The sequence below is a fragment of the Oncorhynchus nerka genome, linkage group LG21 (genome assembly GCF_034236695.1).
Source record: "Oncorhynchus nerka isolate Pitt River linkage group LG21, Oner_Uvic_2.0, whole genome shotgun sequence".
In the NCBI taxonomy this organism is placed as follows: Eukaryota; Metazoa; Chordata; class Actinopteri; order Salmoniformes; family Salmonidae; genus Oncorhynchus; species Oncorhynchus nerka.
The window spans coordinates 28,579,757-28,604,104 of record NC_088416.1 but is presented as its reverse complement, the minus strand read 5'-3'; the positions used below and the strand labels follow the sequence as shown (position 1 = coordinate 28,604,104).

The window sequence follows — 24,348 nt, the reverse complement described above, 5'->3', positions numbered from 1 at the left end:
AATGCTCACCCACATGGATGTAAACACATTTGTGTACAAATATGACAGAACGAAGCTTTTGTGGTATGGAAACTTTCTGGGATCTTTTATTTCAGCTCATGAAACATGGGACCAGCACTTTACATGTTGCGTGTATATTTTTGTTCAGTGTACATTCACGGGAACTCTAGCTTCACCACCTATAATAGTCTATGGTTGCAGGCAAAACACAGGATCCGAAATGTGTTTTTTGGGGTGGAGCCCAATGCCCATTGAGCGTTCCCTGTGCGCTCGAGCAGTCTACGCGTTGTTGATACTGATTTAATCCACATTGGGAGCGGACAGTTTGAAGACGTGCGACCAGAGACAAAATTTGAGGAATACTCGGATTAATGTCATTTATTTTTCGTCTGTCTATGAGCACGACCAAGTAAATTATATTTGGCGGATTTAAACAAGCACTTTTTACTAGGGAGAACGAGAACGACCTTCATTCAGGTTGAGGTGAAGAGACTTGTCACCACACTTGTTAATTGTTAAATATTTGTTTTGTATTATTTAGCCAATAGTTTAATAGCCTATAGTTGAATTGAACAGAACAAAATCGAATGTATAAGCCAAATATGTAGACACGTATCTGTAGTCTATGCTTATTTTTGTCATTTGTATTTTTTTTGCCCGTTCTTATTTTTCGAAATAATCCACATTCCCTAACCTACGATGTTCCCTTGTCCAGTTTATGTTTTTGAATAGCCTTTTCGGATTTGCACTATCCACTAGCTGGGACACAAGACCCACCTGTTGCATTTCGAGGCAAAACTCACAAAACAGAAATGTCACAACTAGAGGTCGACGTGGCCGGACTGGGTTTCTCCAAATTACCTGCTGGGTTCGACGCCAACTCCTGCTTCCCTGGCCGAATACCACCAAGGCGAAGAAGACACTCGGCAAACTCCAGGAGAAACTCGTACAGGTTGAGCAAAATAAATACCTTGGATTTGGAGCCTGAAGTTTACGATGATGCTCCTCTCTCCAAAACTCACTCCTGGTCTGCTGATGATATTTTAGCCGAAACAGCGGCAGAGGAGAAAAAGGTGGACTCCTCAGCACCAGCCTCACCTGTCTCAAGCCCGGGAACGAGCACGTGCTCACCCCCTGGTACCCAAGCGTCAGACCCCAAACCACCTCTTGATACCTGGGACGCGCCACAGCCCAACTCGCAAGCACAGGGCACAAGTTCAGATTCCGAGGAAGAAATCACTGACAAAAAGGTCATTTTATCTCGAGCTCCATTTGAAAGAAAACGGGAGCAAGAGGAAAAGGATGAAATTGAAACCAAAGCCGTGGCGACGTCACCTGATGGAAGGTTCCTCAAATTCAACATTGAAATTGGGAGAGGGTCGTTCAAGACGGTGTACAAAGGCCTGGATACGGAGACAACAGTAGAGGTGGCATGGTGTGAGCTACAGGTAAATAATTAATCTGCTATGATTTGTGTACAGATGGAGAACTCAAAAGAGCACGCATCCTTCCCTTAATCTTATTTAGGCCACCGCAAACAATTGTTTACAAAGGCTTTGGTTCGGCCAAGTAAAGGTCTCCACATTGTGGAGTGGGTAACGTGTGCTGTCTCGCTTAATTAACTGGGTGCTGTACTATATGTGACAATGACTTCAAATTAAATCTCAAATTCAAGACATTGGTAAACTGAGACGCTTCAAAACATACAAAAAAAGGACAGACATCAGCTCATTTCACTTCTTTATTGTCGGGGGCAGGCTCGTGTGTTTTAGGTAGTTATGCCTTCATCAGATCAAGAAGTGTGCCAAATCCATAGTTTTTATTCAAGTGTTTAGGTGATAATCTCGACATTATCAGCCGCTCAGATAAGATGCCATACTTTTTTTGTTTTTAACCTTTATTTAACCAGGCAAGTCAGTTAAGAACAAATTCTTATTTTCAATGACGGCCTAGGAACAGTGGGTTAACTGCCTGTTAACAGATTTGTACCTTGTCAGCTCGGGGGTTTGAACTTGCAACCTTCCGGTTACTAGTCCAACGCTCTAACCACTAGGCTACCCTGCCACCCCATGATTTCATTTATAATCTCTGTGCTATTTTGGTTTAGGTCTACAAGTTTTTATCTGCTGCTATTGAGAACCCATGTGGACCTACTGAGTTTTAAGCTCTCAAAGTAAACAGACAAATATCCCTATAAAGGACACTGCGTTTCCACACATGGGTGTTTTTACATACAACGGGTTTTGATCAGAGGCTCTTGCTCTTGAAAATGCTTTGCTCCAGTGCATTGCTTCGCTTGAAATTTGCATGAAGTTGGGGAGAGCAAAAAAATGTATACCGCCTTCTTTAAAATGACTATAACTCATCTTAATCTCCCCAATGTCCCCCAGAAGAGCCTCGACTGACAGCTTGCAGAGAGTTGTTTATAGCAGCAGCAGGCCCACTGGCCAGGCAGCAGCCATTGTAACAGGAGCCGCCCCCAACCCTCCAGGGGGCAGCTGGGAAGCTGGAGGGAATAGCAGAGACCTCAGAGGCGTCATTCTAAAACAAGCCACATGATACAGTACAGGGGAGTGAAACGCAGCAGAGACTGGTGTGTCTTTATGAAACAGGTTTTGTGCACTGAAAGACAAAGTTGGTTGTGCTGCACTGACCCGTTGAGTTTCGAAGTTAGTTGGCTACAGGGTTTCCAAGCAGGATGAGCAAGGTGCAGGGAGTCAGCCAAATCGGGTGAACAACCTCCTCAGCAATCAATCAAATTTCAATCAAATACATTTTATAAAGCCATTTTTACATCAGCAGTTGTCACAAAGTGCTATACAGATACTCAGCCTAAAACCCTAAAGAGCAAGCAATGCAGATGTAGGAGGAAAAACTCCCTAGAAAGGCAGGAACATAGAAAGAAACCTAGAGAGGAACCAGGCTCCTAGGAGTGGCCAGTCCTCTTCTGGCTGGGTCAGGTGGAGATTATAAGAGCACATGTAAATTAAGGCCAGATTGTTCTTCAAGATGTTCAAATGTTCATAGATGACCAGCAGGGTCAAATAATAACCACAGTTGTTATAGAGGGTGAAGCAGTTCAACACCTCAGGACTAAATTTCAGTTGGCTTTTCAGCCGAGCATTCAGAGGTCGAGACAACAGGTCCGAGAGAGAGAGAGAGTCGAAACAGCAGGTCCGGGACGATTTAGCACGTCCGGTGAAAACGGTCAGGGTTTCGATAGTGGCAGCATGACCTGGTGGATTGAGGACACGTAGTCCTGAGGCATGGTCCTAGGGCTCATAGAGAGAGATTGAGGTTGCGAGAGAGTTCTTCTGACTCTGGCCTAAAACAAATCACACTGTGCATAATTACAAGGTCTCTCTCCCTCTCTCTCTTGGAAGTCCTGTAATGGCCCTTGAGGACCTACCTCCAGAGTAACTAACTGCATGAGTAAACCAGAACAGCAACCTGCCCAGACCATGTATAGTGTGTGTGTGTGTGTGTGTGTGGGGGGGGTGTGACCTTTACCTGTCCTGTGTTTGTTGGGCTTTTCTGTTCTCCTTTGTTTGCTGTACACTTCACACACTGGGAAGTTCAAGGAGAAGCCCTGCACTGTGGAATGTCACCACAAGATTGATTGTAGCAGCACTTGGGTTAGGGTTGTTGTTGTTTTTGGGAGGTGAGGGGGTAAAGCACATACAGCTGTGTTTCCTTTTTCAAGATGTCAGTGGGAATCAGACCCCCCATGGGGAGAGAGAGGTCGCTTATACAAAGTATGAGCTGAACTAACTGAACCTTTCCTTACCCCACCTCTAGAAGAAAACAAGGAGGGCTTTCAGGCCAGAACTGACATTAGCTGTAAAAGCATTTGCCATACTAAACATGGGACTAGGATTTATAGACCCCAGAATGAGGCCAGGAGTCCATTGAAGTGTCTCTCAGTCCCTCCGTCACTTGAATAAGCGTATTCCTGTGCCACGCTTGGTGACAAGAGACTTGGTGACTAGTCTGGAACTTCCCTGGCTGGTATCCCCTAATAATAAGCGTCCTTTACTCTTATATATTTCCCAAACAAAGATTTTTTTTTTCCTCCCGTGGTGTTACTGTTCTCTAGGGGACACATTCTTCTGCTGCTCCAGCTGGAACTTTTTTTTTCTGTCAACCTTTTCCACTTCAGAATTTCGCTATTACCGCCTATGGGGTGATTGAGCTAATCCGACTTGCCCTCTTCATTTATTTTACCCACAATACCCAGTTTAATTAGCACTGATAAATTGCTGGCTACAAGGGCTACCATGGTGACGGTGGTCTGCTCTGACCCCCCCCCCCATGACAACCCCACACCCCATCCCTAAACGTGTGTTAGCGAGACAAACACTACCGTACTCATGGGCCTTCAGCGCAGCTAATGAGACTGCCCAAGCTAACGGTAGTGATGCCACCGTGGTCACTGCTGACTACGTGGCTCTGATCAAGGATAACACCGACTGGCTGGCTGACTGACTCAGCCTCTCAGCAGGCTTGCCCCCACATCCCCTGTCCATTCATTAACATGCAGTTTAGCGCTCATAATGTTTCATTGCCTTCACTGAGTGTGAAGTAAAATGGAGGGGAGCACTGTACACACTCAAGCAGCACTACATCCGTTTGGCTCTGGTTCATAAGCAGTGCTAACTGTGAGAAAAAGCAAACACAATTTAGTTAAAACGGACTATATTTAGGGGTCAACTGGTTTAAGGGGAGTGCTGGCCAACATGTCCAGATGATAAGGATTGGGGCCTGCTAGCAGGAAAGCCAATCATCTCTCCTTCAGCTGAGGTAGATTCAGTTTGTACAATGTTACATAACACTACAGCCATGGAGGAAGAAATTGATTATAAATGCAGATAACTTCTATGATATCTATCATACTATCTTAGTACTGAATATAGTCCTCATTCATCTCAGACTGCTTGATTGGTCGTGGCTGGGTTAGGGGTGGGCGGTGGGGCAATTTTGGTGGGACAAAGTAGGTGGGAACTAGCTTTATCTTTGTCTGTGTTTTATGTATGTGTTGACGAAAGTCCCCCTTACACAATACATTCTCTGTTACGTTTTGGGAAATGGGGCTTGGACGCCAGTTCTCATGGGGAACGATAATGGACACGGACCCTATCCGATCCAACTCAATCAACACATCTCATAAATACAGTGCCTTCGGAAAGTATTCAGACCCCATGACTTTATCCACATTTTATTTTGTTACAGCCATATTCTAAAACTGATTAAATAAAAACCTCAGCAATCTATACACAATACCCTATAATGACAAAGTAAAAACAGGTTTTTAGACATTTTTGCAAATTTATTCAATATAAAAACCAGAAATACATTATTTACGTAAGTATTCAGTGCCTTTGCTATGAGACTCAAAATTGAGCTCAAGTGCATTCTGTTTCCATTGATCATCCTTGAGATGTTTCTACAACTTGATTGGAGTCCACCTGTGGTAAATTCAATTGATTAGACATGATTTGGAAAATCACACACCTGTCTATAAGGTCCCACTGTCTATATAAGGTCCCACTATATGAGGTCAAAGGAATTGTCCGTAGAGCTCAGAGACCGGATTGTATCTAGGCACAGATCTGGGGAAGGGTACCAAAACATTTCTGCAGAATTGAAGGTCCCCAAGAACACAGTGGCCTCCATCATTCTTAAATGGAAGAAGTTTGGAATCACCAAGACTCTTCCTAGAGCTGGCCACCCAGCCAAACTGGACCTCAGCCTGGGGTGAAGGTTCACCTTCCAACAGGACAATGACCCTAAGCACATAGCCAAGACAACGCATGAGTGGCTTTGGGACAAGTCTCTGAATGTCCTTGAGTGGCCCACCCAGAGCCCGGACTTGAACCCGATTGAACGTCTCTGGAGAGACCTGAAAGTAGCTGTGCAGCAACGCTCCCCATCCAACCTGACAGAGCTTGAGAGGATCTGCAGAGAAGAATGGGAGAAACTCCCCAAATACAGGTGTGCCAAGTTTGTAGCGTCATACACAAGAAGACTCGAGGCTGTAGTCGCTGCCAAAGGTGCTTCAACAAAGTACTGAATCAAGGGTCTGAATACTTACATTTATTTTATAAAGTAGCAAAAATGTATAAACCTGTTTTTGCTTTGTCAGTATGGGTTATTATGTGTAGATTGAGGGAAAAATCTAATTAGTCAATTTTATAATAAGGCTGTAACGTAACAAAAGGCATTGTACATGTTTTTTTTGTGACAAAGAAATTGTTGACTATAGATCAAATGCAGTAGTAGGTGGACAACAAGTTGCCTTAAAGCGACCTCGTCACATCTCTCTTGTGTATTACAAACTCAGCATTGCACCACTCCTGTCCCTCCCATGCCTCGGGTTGCTCTCTCTCTCTCAGGATCCCTGGAATGGCCCTTGAGGAGGGGCGGATGAAACCGTTACTACCTACTACTAACCCTAAACCTGATTGAACCATAATAACGATGTGCCTAGGCCATGTATAGTTACTGTGTGTATGTGGGTGGTGCCCTTTTTCTGTCCTGCGTTTGTTGGGCTTTTCTGTTCTTTTGTTTGCTGAATATTTCACACACTGGGAATTTCAATGAGAAGCCCTGCATGGTGGAATGTCACCACAAGAATGATTGTAGCAGCACCTGAGTTAGGGTTAGGATTGTGTTGTTTTTGGGAGGTGAAGGGGGTAAAGCACACGAGGCCTGCCATGAATATGTTCTATGTATGGCAGTTAACCCACTGTTCCTAGGCCGTCATTGAAAATAAGAATTTGTTCTTAACTGACTTGCCTAGTTAAATAAAGGTAAAGGTCTTTTTTATTTTATTTGTCATAGCAGTTGTTTATGATTCCCATTGACATCTGTTATGTAAGTATTAAGACAGCGCTGGCCTTCTGACCGAGGCTTCAGGTCAAGTGTTGACATAATGTCCCTTATGAGGTATGATTACATCAAAAATAGACCAATGCTTATTTAGGCAACACTACCTTTGAGGTGCTTGTTTCTGTAATCATTGTTAATTATACAGTGCCTTGCAAAAGTATTCATACCCCTTGGATTTCTTCACATTTTGTGTTACAAAGTGGGATTGAAATGGATTTAATTGTAACTTAATTTTTAATTGTAACTCAATTGTAACAATCTACACTACTTGAATGTAAAAATGAATAGAAATATAGTTGTTGCATACGTGTTCAGTCAATACATGTTAGAGACCCCTTTGACAGTGATTACAGCTGCGAGTCTTCTTGGGTAAGTCTCTAAGAGCTTTACACACCAGGATTGTGCAATATTAACCCATTATTCTTCAAGCTCTGTCAAGATGTTGGTGATCATGGCTAGACAGCAAATTTCAAGTCTTGCCATAGATTTTGAAGCAGATTTAAGTGTAATCTGTAATAAGACCTTGTGTTGTAGGTTATTGATCTGCTGAAAGGGGAATTGGTCTCTCTGTCTGATGTAAAGCAGACTGAAGTAGATTTTCCTCTAGGATTTTGGCTGTGCTTAGCTTCATCCCTTTTCTTTTTTATCCTGAAACTCCCCAGTATTTGCGGATGTCAAGCATAGCAATAACATGATGCAGCCATCACCATGCTTGAAAATAAGGAGGCAGTTACTCAGTGATATGTTTTGTTGGATTTGCCCCAAACATAAGTCTTTGAATTTAGGCCAAAAAGCATATTAATTTGCTTTGTTTTTTGCAGTATTAGTTTAGTGCCTTGTTGCATGTTTTAGAATATTTGTGTTGTTTATTTGTATTTTCTGTCATTCTTGTTGAGTAACTATGTTTTATTTATCCCTTATTTTTACTAGGTAAGTTGACTGAGAACACATTCTCATTTGCAGAAATTACCTGGGGAATAGTTACAGGGGAGAGGGATGAATGAGCCCATTAAGCTGGGGATGATTAGGTGACTGTGTTGGTAAGAGGGCCAGAATTGGAATTTAGCCAGGACACCAGGGTTAACACCCCTACTCTTACAATAAGTGCCATGGGATCTTCAGTGACCACAGAGAGTCAGGACACCCATTTAACATCCCATCTAAAAGACAGCACCCTACACAAGGCAATATCCCCAATCACTGCCCTGGGGCATTGGGATATGTTTTTAGACCAGAGAAAAGGGTGCCTCTTACTGGCCCTCCAACACCATTTCCACCAGTATCTGGTCTCCCATCCAGGACCAACCCTATTTAGCTTCAGAAGCAAGCCAGCAGTGGGATGCAGGGTGGTATGCTGCAATGTTGATTCATCTTCAGTTTTCTTCTATCACAGCAATTGAACTCTGAACTCTGTAACTGTTTTAAAATCACCAATGGCCTCATGGTAACATCCCTGAGCAGTTTCATTCCTTTCCTGCAGCTCAGTTCAGAAGGACAACTGTATTTTTTGATGTGTCTGGGTGGTTTAATACATAATCCAAAGCATAATTATTAACTTGACCATGCTTAAAGAGACATTCAATGTTTGATTTGTTATTGTTTCCCATCAATCACAGCCAACAAGTGCTCAGCATATGTGGGAACTCCTTCAAGACTGTTGGAAAAGCATTCCAGGTGAAGCTGGTTGAGAGAATGCCAAGAGTGTGCAATGCCAAGCTTTCATCAAATCAAAATCAAATCAAATGTATTTATATAGCCCTTCGTACATCAGCTGATAACTCAAAGTGCTGTACAGACACCCAGCCTAAAACCCCAAACTGCAAGCAATGCAGGTGTAGAAGCACGGTGGCTAGGAAAAACTCCCTAGAAAGGCAAAAACCTAGGAAGAAACCTAGAGAGGAACCAGGCTATGAGGTGTGGCCAGTCCTCTTCTGGCTGTGCCAGGTGGAGATTATAACAGAACATGGCCAAGATGTTCAAATGTTCATAAATGACCAGCATGGTCAAATAATAATAATCACAGGCAGAACAGTTGAAACTGGAGCAGCAGCACGGCCAGGTGGACTGGGGACAGCAAGGAGTCATCATGCCAGGTAGTCCTGAGGCATGGTCCTAGGGCTCAGGTCCTTCGAGAGAAAGAGAATTCGAGAGAGCATACTTAAATTCACACAGGACACCGGATAAGACTGGAGAAGTACTCCAGATATAACAAACTGCCCCTAGACCCCTGACACAAACTACTGCAGCATAAATACTGGAGGCTGAGACAGGAGGGGGCAGGAGACACTGTGGCCGCATCCGATGATATCCCCGGACAGGGCCAAACAGGAAGGATATAACCCCTTTCATCAAGGCAAAGGGTGTCTACTTTGAATAATCTCAAATATAAATATATTTTGAATTGTTTAACATGTTTTTGGTTGCTACATGATTTCATATGTGTTATTTCATAGTTTTGATGTCTTCACTACTATTCTGCATTGGTGCGGCTGGCTTCCGGGTTGGATGTGCGCTGTGTTAAGAAGCAGTACGGCTGGTTGGGTTGTGTATCGGAGGACACATGACTTTCAACCTTCGTCTCTCCCGAGCCCGTACGGGAGTTGTAGTGATGAGACAAGATAGTAGCTACTACAACAATTGGATACCATGAAATTGGGGAGAAAAAGGGGTAAAAAAGAAAGAAAGAAAAACCCTTGAATGAGTAGGTGTCTAAACTTTTGACTGGTACTGTATAATTTTTCTTCCACTTTGACATTCGAGTACTTTGAGTAGATTATTGACAAAAATGTCAATTAAATCAATTTGCATCGCACTTTGTAACAAAATACAAGAAAGAAATACAAGGGGTATGAATACTTTTGTAAGGCACAGTAGAGGCATGAATGGGTTTTTGTAGTATTTCTTTATAAACTCGTGCAGAAAACATCAACCCCCTTAGGGTACCTCTCATTGTGGTCTCTTAAACCGTGAACCAGGCGTCCTGTCAACACGTATCCATTATGTAGAGAAAGAGCAGCAGTGCCCCAGCTCTGCACTTTTCCTTTTGTTGTCTGACTGAAACCTGCTAAACATACCTGCTAAAACCATGAGTAGTTCTGTGCCTCAACCAACCAATCTAACCCATTGCATTTGTAAAACTAGCCTAAATATATGCTGTGATCAGTCTTGTTTTTACTTGTAGTTCCTAACTGACTATAAGACGAATTTGAAACATGTTCTGATTCTGTTTTCAGGTCAAAATCATTGCCCCTGAATCTCATTGTCTATGAAGTTACAAAGAGAATTTGCATTGATACAGACCAAGGCACACAGCTTTAGTAACAGATTTCATGCTGCTTTGTGCTGATAAACTATTATTTTAAAGCCTCAAAGTGGACAGGGATAACTGACAAATGAACTTGTCGGATGTAGGCTTCTATGATTGTGCTTGGGATAATGGGTGAGATTCTGTTTAGTATGCTTTACTAATCCCCCACTGGCACCGTTGCCAATTGAATAACATTATCATAATCCCTTAGCATTTTTTTTTTAAATTCACAAACATCACTTTATTACTCGGTGTGTATGTGGTGTGTTTTTCCCTCCTTTCATATTCTTACAGAGAAGCATGGATCAGAGGAAAGTTTTTCAGAGCTTAGTTTCCACTGCCTGAAAAAAAAGTAGCGCTTGCTGAAACGTTTTAAACGCTATAGTGTCTTTCACGACTCGTGAAATTTGCAACTCAACGTTGTATGTACTGTGGATTGCACCCTTCAACTTCAACATGGCTCTTCCTTTGTCTTCATATCTATCTAACTACCAGTAGAGAGAGAGAGAGAGAGAGAGATAGAGACTGAGAAGCAGCCAGTAAGATAAACGTGAGGTGGGAAGGAGAGCGAGAGCAGAGTTTAATCATTTTAACTGAACTTAGAAGGCTTCTACCAAAGTCGATGCCTCTCCTTGTTCGGGTGGTGCTCGGCGGTCGACGTAGCCAGTCTTCTAGCCATCGCCGATTCATTTTCCATTTGTTTTGTCTCGTTTTCCCACACACTTCTCATTTCCCTCATTATGTGTTATGTATTTAACCCTCTGTTTCTGCCATGCCTTTGTGTGGTATAGTTTATATGTTTGCATGTATGCGCACATTAGGCTGGTTGCGCTGGGTTATTGTAAACTCATTTGTATTTTCGTGTGCCGTTTATTTTCGTTTGTGCCGTGTGCTTTTGGTTCGCCAAATAAAAGGCTCCGTTTTGCCACCAAATATCTGCTCTCCTGCGCCTGACTTCCTACAGCCCTTTACGCATACCTTGACAGTGTATGTCTTTTTTAATCACCTTAGCTTCACTATGAATGAGGATTGGGTTCTGAAAGCTTCCATTCCCATAGCTGCCAGTCTCAGAATTGAACGCTACAGTATTAGTACTACGAATGTAGAGCTAAAAAGTGACAATCTAGTCTCTGAGTTGAAGGCTATTAGCAGGACAAAATGTGAATAGAAGTCCAGTTACGATTTCCATGGTTGCCTTAAGCGCTTTCACCTGTTCCTTAAACAAACTGTGAACAACTGCCATGATTCAAGAGCTGCGTTAGCAGACCTCAGTGGCACAGCAACAGTTGCCAGAGAGAGAGAGAGAGACACACACACAGATAGAGAGAGAGCATAAAACACGTTGTGAAACACTGTCATAACATGTTCCTTGTCCTCCTGGTTCCCCAGCCACCCTGTCTAATTACCAGTTAGACAGCAGGGGAATGACAGACCATACATGAAAGTTACAATCAGACAGATGTGCAACTAAAGGCTCACATTTGTTCTCTGTACGTCTTTGAGCTAATTTTCTGGCGGTCTGATGACAAAAATATTTAGCTTATTGAAAAAAAAAACTACGGCTGGTTCCCCAAGATAAAGTGTACTTTACTCTGTCTCTCTCACGATATAGTCCATTGGGAAACCCACACAAAAACAATTGATGGAGAATATGATGAACTGGCATTACGTCAAATTCATATTTTAGTTTATAATGGGCTGTATTGTATTCTTTGCACCCTGCCATCCGGGTGCATCCCTGCCATTGTTTGATTCTCTCACAAGGAGATACCACTAACTCTATGTCATTACCGACCATATCATGTTCAATGAGACCAGTCCAGTTTTTTAAAAGTTCTCTACTGGTATTTGGAACTTTGGAACTTCTTAAACTTGATCAATTCATAGTACATCTTTTTTGGATTATATTGTGCTCCAGATGGACAAAGGTTCTTGGCTTCAAAGAACAAGAGCCACAGAGGTTTGACAGCTCATTTTGAATCGGCTTGTTTTAACACCTCGGAGGATGCCTTGTCCGTCGGTTGTAAATGTTTTTCATATTTCTCTCTCTCATCACATTTTTTTGCTTGACATTAATTACCTTTGCCTTCAGAAATATATCATGTCTGATCTGCTGTCTTTAGAGTATTTTACCTCCTTCAGTCTCTTCTCAATTAGGGCTCCTAAATTCACTATAACTTAATATGGATGATAAAAGCTATTTGTGTTAGCCATAGACCCTTTTGACATCTCTTCCTAAAAACAACGACTGGACGTAGACCAGTTATTTTCCAACTCACCATCCATCTTTCTTGTACTCGGTCCTCCCCTCTCCTCCTCTCTCATGGTCTTTGTCACTGTCTTTTTTCCCTCTCCTCCTATGGTATCTATCTCTTTACTGCATTTATTGACCATACTGTTATTACCTCCCGAATCATATAGTGCAAGGGGAACAATCTTGTACAATATATTAATCTTTATATATGAGCCTGGATATATACCTTTTATAGTGTGTGGATAGCAACATCATCCATACATGTCCCTGACCAAATCAAATTTTATTTGTCACATACACATGGTTAGCAGATGTTAATGCGAGTGTAGCGAAATGCTTGTTCTTACATTAGACCTTAACACCCTATTGGTTTAACAATCACGCCCTGGTCTGTTTCACCTGTCCTTGTGATTGTCTCCACCCCCTGCAGGTGTTACTTATTTTTCCCAGTGTCTTTATCCCTGTGTTTCCTGTCTCTCTCTGCCAGTTTGTCTTGTATGTTCCAAGTCAACCAGCATTTTCCCCGTTCTCCTGCTTTTTGCATTCTCTTTTTTCTAGTCCCCCAGGTTTTGACCCTTGCCTGTTTCTGGACTTTGTACCCACCTGCCTGACCACTTTGCCTGCCTTGACCACGAGCCTGTCTGCCACTCTGTACCTCCTGGACTCTGATCTGGATTTGACCTTTTTTCCTGTCCACGGCCATTCTCTTGCCTACCCCTTTGGATTAATAAACATTGTAAGACTCCAGCCATCTGTCTCCTGTGTCTGCATCTGGGTCTCGCCTTGTGCCTTGATATTAACAGCCTCAGGGGTCCTTATACACTTACAGTTGAACGCTTACATGTGTACATGTATGTATCATGTTCTGTCTAGACATTGACATACTCAGAAGGGGGTTGTAACAGACCATTCCATCTCGATGATCCTGGCAGTCAGCACTCGACAGATTGAGCAAGAGCGACACAAATCGGAAATATCATCTGTCAGTACAGTAATGGGCTACATATGAGCGAGATATTCAAGTATTATAAATATGTGACAAAATATATTGCAGTTTAATCATTTTATGACCTCACTAAAGTCAAGGAAATGGGCCACTTTACTTCTTATCATTCAGAGCTCTAGGTTATCTGTGAATGACACGGGGTCATAGTTCCACAACTCATACCATTAATTTTAACTGCTGATTATTTTCTTCTATAGTTCCACCCTTTTACTTTCCTAGTGAACTGCATTAAAGGTGTCTCCACGTGTCACAAAAGGTGTAATGAAATAATACTTTAATTGTCATTGAGCTTTGTTTTGTGCTATTATAAGAGTGGGCATGGTTTGGCAGTGCATATAGCATGTAGTGTTCTTTACTTGAGTGGCAGACTGTTGGTTCTTGCCAGTTACCATCACCTGTATATGTAATGACTCACATTCAACACACCTGGACATTTTATCACAAACACCTATGAGCTGTCATGACGTTTACAATGATGTTTACAAACAACAGAACATCTCAAACATCATTCATATTCATGATTCACTCCAATTACAGGCATGAAAGTCCCTTTGTTTTTAGCATAGAAGCACGCCTGAAATATGCCCATTGTTTACCTTTGCGTAATGAAAAGAAACAGCTGTTTGTGAGATCGGGATCTGGTCCACGCTCTGCATTATTAACCTATTAAACCATGTGACTGGCCTGGAGTCTTATTTCCTGCACCCTCAGGCTGGTTCCACACACCCACCCACCCACCTACACAAGCACGTGAGAAAGCTTGAAAGCAGAGACACAGAGAAACTCAGAGACTGAAACACTCTAGCCTTTTGGGGGCCCTACGCGAGATTTGGTCCCCTCCATTTCTTAAAGTGAATTTCCTGCAATTCTACACATCTTGCCATCGTGCAGAGAGAAATACATTTCAGTTTTACAGCTAATTTACCGCTATTCTACAAATTTTGCCATGGGATGGAGAGAAATGTTTTCACTTTAAAGCTAATTTCCTGCAGTTCTACACATTTTGCCATGACTTATGCTATGTTAATAATATCTGAGTGAAAATTACTAACAGAATCAATGGGGGCCTCTGGGCACGTGCCCTGTGTGCCTCATACCCTGCCTGCCTTGTCGGTATTTGGCCATGATTAATACAAGTTTAGATAGCTGGCTATAATTTACCAATCAATGAATTGTTAGCTGACATGGCTAATTGATTGACTCTCAGTGACTGATGTAACAAGAGAAAAATTGCTGATCCACAACCAAATTCCAAATTTGTGCCTTGTGTATTCTGCTATTCTAACTCTCAATACTAAGTTGAGATCCCAACTGAGGTCCTAAGAAATATCTTATGATGTGTGTGTGGGTTGGGGGCCCCTAACGGCTTGGAGCCCTAAGCGACCGCTTATGTTGCTTATGCTTGGAGCCGGCCCTGCTGACACATCATACACATCCTTTGTTTCAGATCATCATGCTCCATTACTCATTGAAAATGGACAGGACGATAGACTGCACCGTTACCACTGCAGGTGTTGTTCCTGTTGCACTTGTGGATCTGTTTGGATGCAGATATCCTTCTGATGGTATTTCTGTTTGATTTATGGAAGGAAATCCAAGTCTTATGCGACAGCGGATATCTAATTCTCAGTTGCCAAGAAAGAAATCCTAGTGAATTCAAATCCTAAGAGCTAAGGGCTTTCTTATATTAGCTGTGAGTGTTATCAGCTTAGCCAAGCTGCGTTATCATGCCAAGGCTCTTATTTTGAGGGTCTGCAGTGCATATACAAACAGCCCAGGATTGGGAGTGTCATTGTATGGTGGAGTGTAACTTGACTATGAGTGTATCTCTTTCACCCTGAATTAGGTGATAGGTGATAAATGTATATTCCCAAGTTTCCAATGTAGGTGCACATGTCGAGAGAAAAATTTGAGTAATCAAGGTGACAGGCAGTGACACGTTCAATTACCGCCTTGCACACTCTTGTCTGCATCTAGCTGATCTAGGGTGTAATCAGGCTTCCGGGTTGGTTGCGCGCTGTGTTAAGAAGCAGTGCGGCTTGGTTGGGTTGTGTATTGGAGGACGCATGACTTTCAACCTTCGTCTCTCCCGAGCCCGTACGGGAGTTGTAGCGATGAGACAAGATAGTAGCAACTGACAATTGGATACCACGAAATTGGGGAGGAAAAGGGGGTAAAATTCAACACAAAAAAGCTTACCTTGACTTGGAATAGTTCAAGTGTTGGATAGCCAGCTAGCTAACATAACATCCCTCTCTGTTTGAGCCGGGTGTTTGAGTAGGCTAAACTAGCTAGCTGCATTCCCTAGCTAAGTGAAAGTGAAAGAAATACAACAAAATATAGCTAGCTCTCTTTCTGTCTCTCTTGCATTTCTTAAACAATTAATTTGCTCAAAACTGTTCAACTACTCACCACATTTTATGCACTGCAGTGCTAGCTAGCTGTAACTTATGCTTTCAGTACTAGATTCATTCTCTGATCCTTTGATTGGGTGGACAACATGACAGTTCATGCTGCAAGAGCTGTTGGAGGGCATCCTCTGGAAGTTGTCATAATTAGTGTGTAAGTCTATGGAAGGGGGTGAGAACCATGAGCCTCCTAGGTTTTGTATTGAAGTCAATGTACCCAGAAGAAGACGGAAACTAGCTGACCTCCGGCTACACCATCGTGCTACCATACAGAGTGCTGTTGAGGCTACTGTAGACCTTCTTTGCAAAACAGTGTTTTAATCAATTATTTGGTGGCGTGAATATATTCAGTATAGTTTCATCTAAAAATGCTAACTTTTTAAATGTTTCACTTAATGTTTCAATAAATTCACTGAGGAGGATGGTCCTGAGCCTCCACTGTCCCACATGTGTTTTGTGTTTCTCAGTGTAGATTCACTCCCGGCTGTGACCAGAGGTTGAATTAATATTCAGCACAAATTGATTTCCTTTAAAAAATATAAAGAAATATGCCGATGGGGAATCTGGTCGTTTTTTGACTTATTTTTGTGACTTGATTTTAAGCATCCTTCATGCAGTGACAGTGTTATGTTTGATGGGGCATGATTGTAATTGGAGGTGGCCTCTGGCTCCATCCATTTGGGGAGTACCGGAAGTCAGAGTGAAACCAAATCAGTAAACAAGGAGGAGGATAATTGTAATGGGATTTAACGAGCAGAGCTCCTGGTAAGTCGCTTCAGGAGGGTGGTCACGTGGGCTAGCAAGGCAGAGGTCCTGGGTTTGAGCCTCGGTGTGAGCCAAACAGGAGGAAGTGGACCTAGCTAAGCAAGCAACGTGACGTCCTTTACACCAGCATGACCCCATTCATACCATACACCCTTTAGTTCTGACGCTAAATGACTTATCTAGGATCAAACTCTGCAGATCAATAGTTCTTAACCTCAGACTAATCATTACACATTTACTATTAGTTGCTAGTTGTTAACCTATTTCTAGGTTAGTTCAACTTTGATTCAAAGTGGCAGGTGTGAAATGATCTGAAAACTCAATCTGCTACAAACTACCTATCAAAGTAAAGCCCTACAATATTTACAGAATCAGTGTTCAATAACTCCTGGATCTGGTAGTTCAAAGCGAATCTTATCACCCTGTATTTTAGTGTTTAACAGACACATTCTTGTTTCTCTGCTCTTCCTTTGTTCTCCTGGTGGACATGGCAATCCTATAGCCCTAACAGGCTCTGCTTCCGTACCTCCAAAGGCACTAGTTAAAGCCCTTGACGGGGAACATCTGTGGGGTAGAGATACACCAGGCTTTTCCAGAGAACCCAGAGGCTTTACGAGACAGAGGCCGGTTTAATGAGACACTCTCAACTGCTCTGGCCAGGGCTTTGGAGTTGTCTGTCCCTGACACACCCTCACATGGCTTGATTTTCTATGGAGAAACTTGGGGGGGGCTTCAAGCCTTCACCTTTTACAGGCCCGTTTTATTGTCATTTACTGTTTACTTCTTCCTTGGATACAGTTCAGTCTTTGTCTCTGTATTGATTTGTACAAAGAATGGTCTGGTGTGACAGTATACGGAAAGTGTTGTTGAATCAACTTAATGGTGGTATTTATTGATGAAGACGCAGGTGCACTGGTCTATGCCTGGAATAATTTCTGTCAAGTTGATAAGAGAACAGTGATGTATTGATTTTTCTTTCAATATGTCACTCATTCTTATCATTTTCATACATAATCATTCCGAAACCTTTTATTCGTCAACCTGTTTGGTTCGTGTCAGGTTCTAAGCAAATACATAACCTTTTGAAAACATTAGTCCATCCTAGTGACATGGTTTATTATCAACATTGCCATTTACAGATACACATTGTCAGGGTTAAAACAGAAGATCCCACACCTTCTCAGTCCCCCTGTCTTAGCAGCCCTTTTGCGAGGACCAGAGACACGGCTGGACACATGGACCCCATAAATCCCTGCTTTGGGGGCTGTTTCTCATGCTGTGCGAAATGGGGGAAGGAAGTCGCCGGCAAAGGAGCGAGCCAAGGAGCGAGCAAGGCATGCTGTGAGTTGGCCCCAGCCCCCAAGGTCGATGAGGGAGATATAATGTCAGTTTCCTTATCAAATCAGCTGTGATTTGCTTTCTCTCATTGTTGTTTTTTCTACTGATGTTTTCCAACGGTCGAAACATGCAACGTCAATTCTTCATTGGAGCATGAGCTGAGGCCTTAGCAGTGTTTTTTGAGTCAGTTAGACCCTATGACATCAGTTTCACTTGTCTTAGTCAGTGATATCCTCTTCACTACGTCTTTAGGAACCTGAATGGCATTAACAAGGGTTCAAGTTTTCAGTCTGGCAGATATCTCTCTCTCCTTCCTTGGATATTTATACCCTAGTGTGTGTCCCTCCAGCTGTTATTTACCTGAACAAACACCACAGCCACAGGGACTACTCAGTTACTCCCAAATGGTTTGTGTAGGTCATCAGAGCCACAGAGAAGCACCAGTATACCTTGTCTCTGGTTGGCTCTTGAGATTCAAGAAGGAGAAAAGTGGCTGTAGGTTAAAGAAGTACTCTGAGGCACTCCACACAAATACAAAAAGACCCAAACACTTGGCATGATAATAATCTTATGTCCGTTTCATGGCCTTTCACTGTCAATAGTGAATGTCTGTCAGTTTGAACTGCAATCACGTGCAAATCACTACAGTAGTGCAGCAGGTTTCTTAGCAACTATCTGCAGGTGGGTTTGACTGGTTTATTTTCATGGGAATTAAGATTTGTAATTTACCAGTAGTTAAATAGTTTAATACTATTAGCTCACGGGTCTCTAATCTCTACCAGCCCCTAACCTCTAGTTAGTAGACTATGTATGATGAATTGCCTAATAACCTGCTAACACATTCATTTCCATGATGGCTTCATAGCTAATTAGCTGCTAATAGGCTACATACAATGTGCCTTATTCTAAAGTGTTACTTATCAGGATCTTTGACGCCCACCCTTCCCACTCCCAATACACTCTCTCCCTTCCCAGCTGGTTGTGGGTTGCCAGGCCCTGCAAACCACCAAACAGTGCTTATGTAAGGGTAAGATGGCGTTCGCTGGCCAAATACCTCCTGGCTTTGCGGCACATGCCGAGATCCTCTGGGACTAATAATATCCCCCTTCAGCTTCCCAGAAAGGGGGGCCAGGTCCCTCCCCTCTCTGGGTTAGTTTTTGGAGGCTAACGCCTCATGTGATTTGAGGACACTTGGCCCAGAGACTAATTTTGACCACCCTAGCATGGAGTGTGTGGGGAGTGTATATGCAGTTCAGACAGCAAGCATAGTGACCCTATGTTTCCTTGGGGTTACATAGGGGCAACTAACTGTCCAGAACTGTCTGGATTTGGAGATCCACTTTGAATCTTCTGGGATAGATCAAGGCTGAATCACATCCGGCTGTGATTGGGAGTCCAATAGGGCGGCGCACAATTGGCCCAGCGTCGTCCAGGTTTGGCCGGGGTAGGCCGTCATTGTAAATAAGAATTTGTTCTTAACTGACTTCCCTAGTTAAATAAAGGTTAAATAAATTAAATCTGATTGTCTGTAAATATAAGTTAGGACATAAATGTTATAATATTAGTTAGATTAAAGAAGATATGCAAACATGTTTTTGGACAATTAGTTGTTTTTAGCTGCTTTGAGTTGTATTTCCTTGTGCTCCTCCCTGAAGCTATGGTGGTCTTATACAGATTCTTACAGTAACTGACTGCACTACTGCTCAATCAGTAATCCTGCCTAGAAAATAGCTAAATGTTCTCCTGCCTCGGAGGCAAACCTAAAGCACAGTCATCTGAAGTAAATACATTTTTCCTAATTGTAACATAATCTACAATGAAGCATTGTTTCTCTACTAATTTCAAAAAGACTGCAGTGTTTAACTAGAAATGTTTCATGGAGTCTCATCTGTATTTGCCTTAGTTCTTAAAATAACCTTACGGTTCCGACTGGACTCACTGGACAGACGTTTGGTATTTTAGATAAATCTTTGTACCTCCAATAAGTATGATATGTTACGTTTAGTATGGTTACCAAAGACAGAAGGTTACTTAAAGACAGAAACGATAGGAGGGAGGTTGGTTGGGGAGGATGGGTGGACATATCTAGCAATCCAAAGGTTGCGTGTTCGAGTCGTGTTGGGGACAACTGTAGCATTTTAGTTAACTCTTCCCCTAACCTTTATTCTAACCTTAACCCAATAAACATTTTCTGTAAATTCTCCTAACCTTTGTCTTTAGTTCTCCAAACCACCAACGTAAATTCTCCCTGTAATTCCCCTTTGTTGTTCCGATGCAACATGCAACCTGGTCTCAGAGAAATATGTATAATACAAGACCATCAGAGATGTATAATACTTTCCATCATCCAATTTGTATGCTATTGTACAACCGGGTATGACGTATGATATTACAAGTCCTCTAAATCGTATGATATCGTATGACCGCTATTCCATAATGTAACCTAACCTAACATAAAGTATCGTACTAAATGGAATGACAGATTTACATACCAAATCTTACGAATTGACCTGAGGTCAGGTTGCATGGTTGGAGAAAAGGGGCATTGGTGTCACTGTGACACGGTGTCAACTCACTCAGGTTAAAATCAGTGTGTCCTCGAGAAAAAACAGGCTGTTCCTGATAAAGATTAAAACTTCAACTCCTTCTAGACTACCCTATGTACACAAACACATTATGGCATAGCCTACACACTGTTTTATATAATACTTACAGACTTATTACAATGTACAACATAAGTTACATTTCACACATCTCCACACATTCTCACCTCCCTTTCTCTCGTTCACTCTCTCACATACATTACACACAAACATGCACAGGCTCCATGGTGCCGCAATTGTGTTTCTGGTATTACTTTTCTGCTGCAGTCTACCTCAGGAAAGAAGGCATTAACAGTTAAAGGGCAGTTTTTTTCTGCTACCTTGCCAGGTTTTTTTTCTGGATCAAACTGGGGCTTAGGTGGTGGTGGGTGTGGCGAGTGTGTGGCAATGGTCGTGGCCAATGGTGCGGTCATCGACCAAACATTTTCGAGGTACTCCTGTTGGCCATAGTGACACATTTTTCTATGTGGCGGAGATAAAATGTTGCAGTTTTAAAGCTAATTTCCTGCAGTTCTACACATTTTGCCATGGCTTATGCTATCTGAGTGACTGAAATATTATAACAAAATCAATGGGGGTCCCATGTCATGACAAAAAATACTCCTGAATGCATCATTTGGGGAATTTGTTATTCTCCCTGATTGTCTAGCTTTTATTTAGGTGATTTTCAGTTCTCAAAGATGATCTTATTAAAAAAATATAAAGATCCATTATATTTTCTACATAGTTTATATCTGGTTTTAGTCATTTAAGTTGACACTTAAAAACCTTTTCCATACGGAAAATTACTGTTTGGACATAGGCGGCACGCCAAGACTTTTCTATGCTGAAAAAAAAACCTGTGTGCTCTTGCCATCTTTCTGCCGGAATGTGTTCAACAGCACCGTCGTCCAAGAAAAAACTACTGAGAATTCTCCAAAACCACAGCCACTTGGACTGATCTCCTGCTAATGATTCAGACATAGACTCTATATCCACTCTGTATGCATTGACAAAAAACATTCCCCAAAGCTACTGTTAATCCAGCAAGCATTCTCATTAGTATTGGTTCCTTTGGTGGAGATGGACACTAGCCAGGGTCTATAGCCAGGGCACAGAGGCACATTCTCATAGTGCCATTACCTCTTTTGGACTGAATTCTGACTTTCTCTCATAGCTCCTGGGCAGTGTTCTCGTTCTTAAAGATCTTTCCCTCCTAAAAGCTTGACTTTGTCCTGGTCAAGTTTGGCACAGCAGGACTTATATATAAGTCCTATATTAAACCACAGCTTTGAAAGGCCTAATCAAATGTGAGCAGTATTTTATTTGAGTTATGGAGCCAGTGAGCTCCCCCTGCTCCCATTCACTTTCAACAGAAAATAAAGCTCAGTTTCCTGTTAGATAAGTCACACTCAAACTAGCAGGTCCAGAAACAGACACGGAGTGCACCTCTTTCTATAGGCAGATAAGATCCAATGTTGTTTGGCTAGTCTGTGGTCAGATCGTCATAGCAGCCCACATGCTACAATATACTCTACATATCTCTATTTGGAGCCAGAACAGGGATTTGACATGATTACAGAAATAGTATTTCCTGATGAATACAGCCATTCATTTTTCTTAGACAGCGACCCAACATTTTTACATTACAGTGTTGACAGCCAACTCTATGGAAAACAACTGACAAAAGAGGATCTGTCAATTTCTCCTAAGAAGTGAGCCATCCTGTCTGTATATACAGTTGAAATCGGGAGATTACATACACCTTAGCCAAATACATTTAAACCCAGTTTTTCACAATTCCTGACATTTAATCCTAGTAAGAATTGCCTGTCTTAGATCAGTTAGGATCAACACTTTATTTTAAGGATAGGAAATGTCAGAATAATAGTAGAGAGAATGATTTATTTCAGATTTTACATTACTTTCATCACATTCTCAGTGGGTCAGAAGTTTACACACACTCAATTAGTATTTGGTGGCATTGCCTTTAAATTGTTTAACTTGGATCAAATGTTTTGTGTAGCCTTCCACAAGCTTCCCACCATAAGTTGGGTGAATTTTGACCCATTCCTCCTTACTGAGCTGGTGTAACTGAGTCAGGTTTGTAGGCCTCCTTGCTTGCACATGCCTTTTCAGTTCTGCACATTTTCCACAAATGTTCTATAGGATTGAGGTCAGGGCTTTGTGATGGCCACTCCAATACCTTGACTTTGTTGTCCGTTAGCCATTTTGCCACAACTTTGGAAGTATGCGTGGGGTCATTGTCCATTTGGAAGACCCATTTGCGACCAAGCTTTCACTTCCTGACTGATGTCTTGAGATGTTGCTTCAATATATCCACATCATTTTCTACCTCATGATGCCATCTATTTTGTGAAGTGCACCAGTCCATCCGGCAGCAAAGCACCCCCACAACATGATGCTGCCACCCCCGTACTTCACGGTTGGGATGGGGTTCTTTGCTTGCAAGCCTCCCCCTTATTCCTCCAAACATAACGATGGTCATTATGGCCAAACAGTTCTATTTTTGTTTCATCAGAGGACATTTCTCCAAAAAGTGCGATCTTTTGTCTCCATGTGCAGTTTCAAACCGTAGTCTGGCTTTTTTTATGGCGGTTTTGGAGCAGTGGCTTCTTCCTTGCTGAGCGGCCTTTCAGGCTATGTCGATATAGGACTAATTTTACTATGGATATAGATACTTTTGTACCTATTTCCTCCAGCATCTTCACAAGGTCCTTTGCTGCTGTTCTGGGATTGATTTGCACTTTTCGCACCAAAGTACGTTCATCCCTAGGAGACAGAACGCGTCTCCTTCCTGAGCGGATGACGTCTGCGTGGTCCCATGGTGTTTATACTTGCGTACTATTGTTTGTGCAGATGAACGTGGTACCTTCAGGCGTTTGGAAATTGCTCCCAAGGATGAACCAGACTTGTGGAGGTCTACAATTTTTTTCTGAGGTCTTGGCTGATTTCTTTTGATTTTCCCATGATGTCAAGCAAAGACACACCGAGTTTGAAGGTATGCTTTGAAATACATCCACAGGTACACCTCCAATTGACTCAAATTATGTCAATTAGCCTATCAGACGCTTCTAAAGCCATGATGTAATTTTCTGGAATTTTCCAAGGTTTTTTTAAAGGCATAGTCAACTTTGTATGTAAACTTCTGACCCACTGGAATTGTGATACAGTGAATTATAAGTGAAATAATCTGTCTGTCAACAATCATTGGAAAAATTACTTGTGTCATGCGCACAGTAGCCGAAGTTGGTCGCTCTCCTTGTTCGGGCGGCGTTCGGCGGTCGACATCACCGGTTTTCTAGCCACCACCGATCCACTTTTCATTTTCCATTTGTTTTGTCTTCATTGTACACACCTGGTTTCCATTCCCATAATTATATGTTCCTTATTTAACCCACTGGTTCCCCCATGGTTTTGTGCGTGTTTGTTCTTTGTAAGTTAGTTTGTATTTGTGAGCTTGATTATTTTCCTTCTTGGAATATTTGTTGTTTTGAGTAAAGTTACGTGAATTACTCATCTCTGTGTCCTGTGCCTGACTCCGCCTTACCTGCTACACCTAGACGCCTTACATAACCGACTTGCCAAAACTATAGGATGTTAACAAGAAATTTGTGGAGTGGTTGAAAAGTTTTATTGACTCCAACCTAAGTGTATATAAACTTCCGACTTCTACTATATAGTGGGGTCCGAAATTATTGACACCCTTGATAAAGATGAGCGATAATTGTATTATATTATTTTATACTAATACAATTCCGCAGATAAATCAATTTTGT

At 42.1% G+C, this 24,348-nt stretch overlaps 1 protein-coding gene across 1 annotated transcript in view; it reads left to right on the top strand.

The window, feature by feature from the left end:
- LOC115110365 (serine/threonine-protein kinase WNK4-like) overlaps positions 1-24,348 on the top strand; it is a 70,581-nt gene continuing 46,233 nt past the window's right edge. Inside the window, 1 exon segment of the mRNA XM_065006511.1 lies at positions 1-1,448. Within this exon segment, the coding sequence (XP_064862583.1) occupies positions 813-1,448 (636 nt within the window). The 5' untranslated portion in view covers positions 1-812.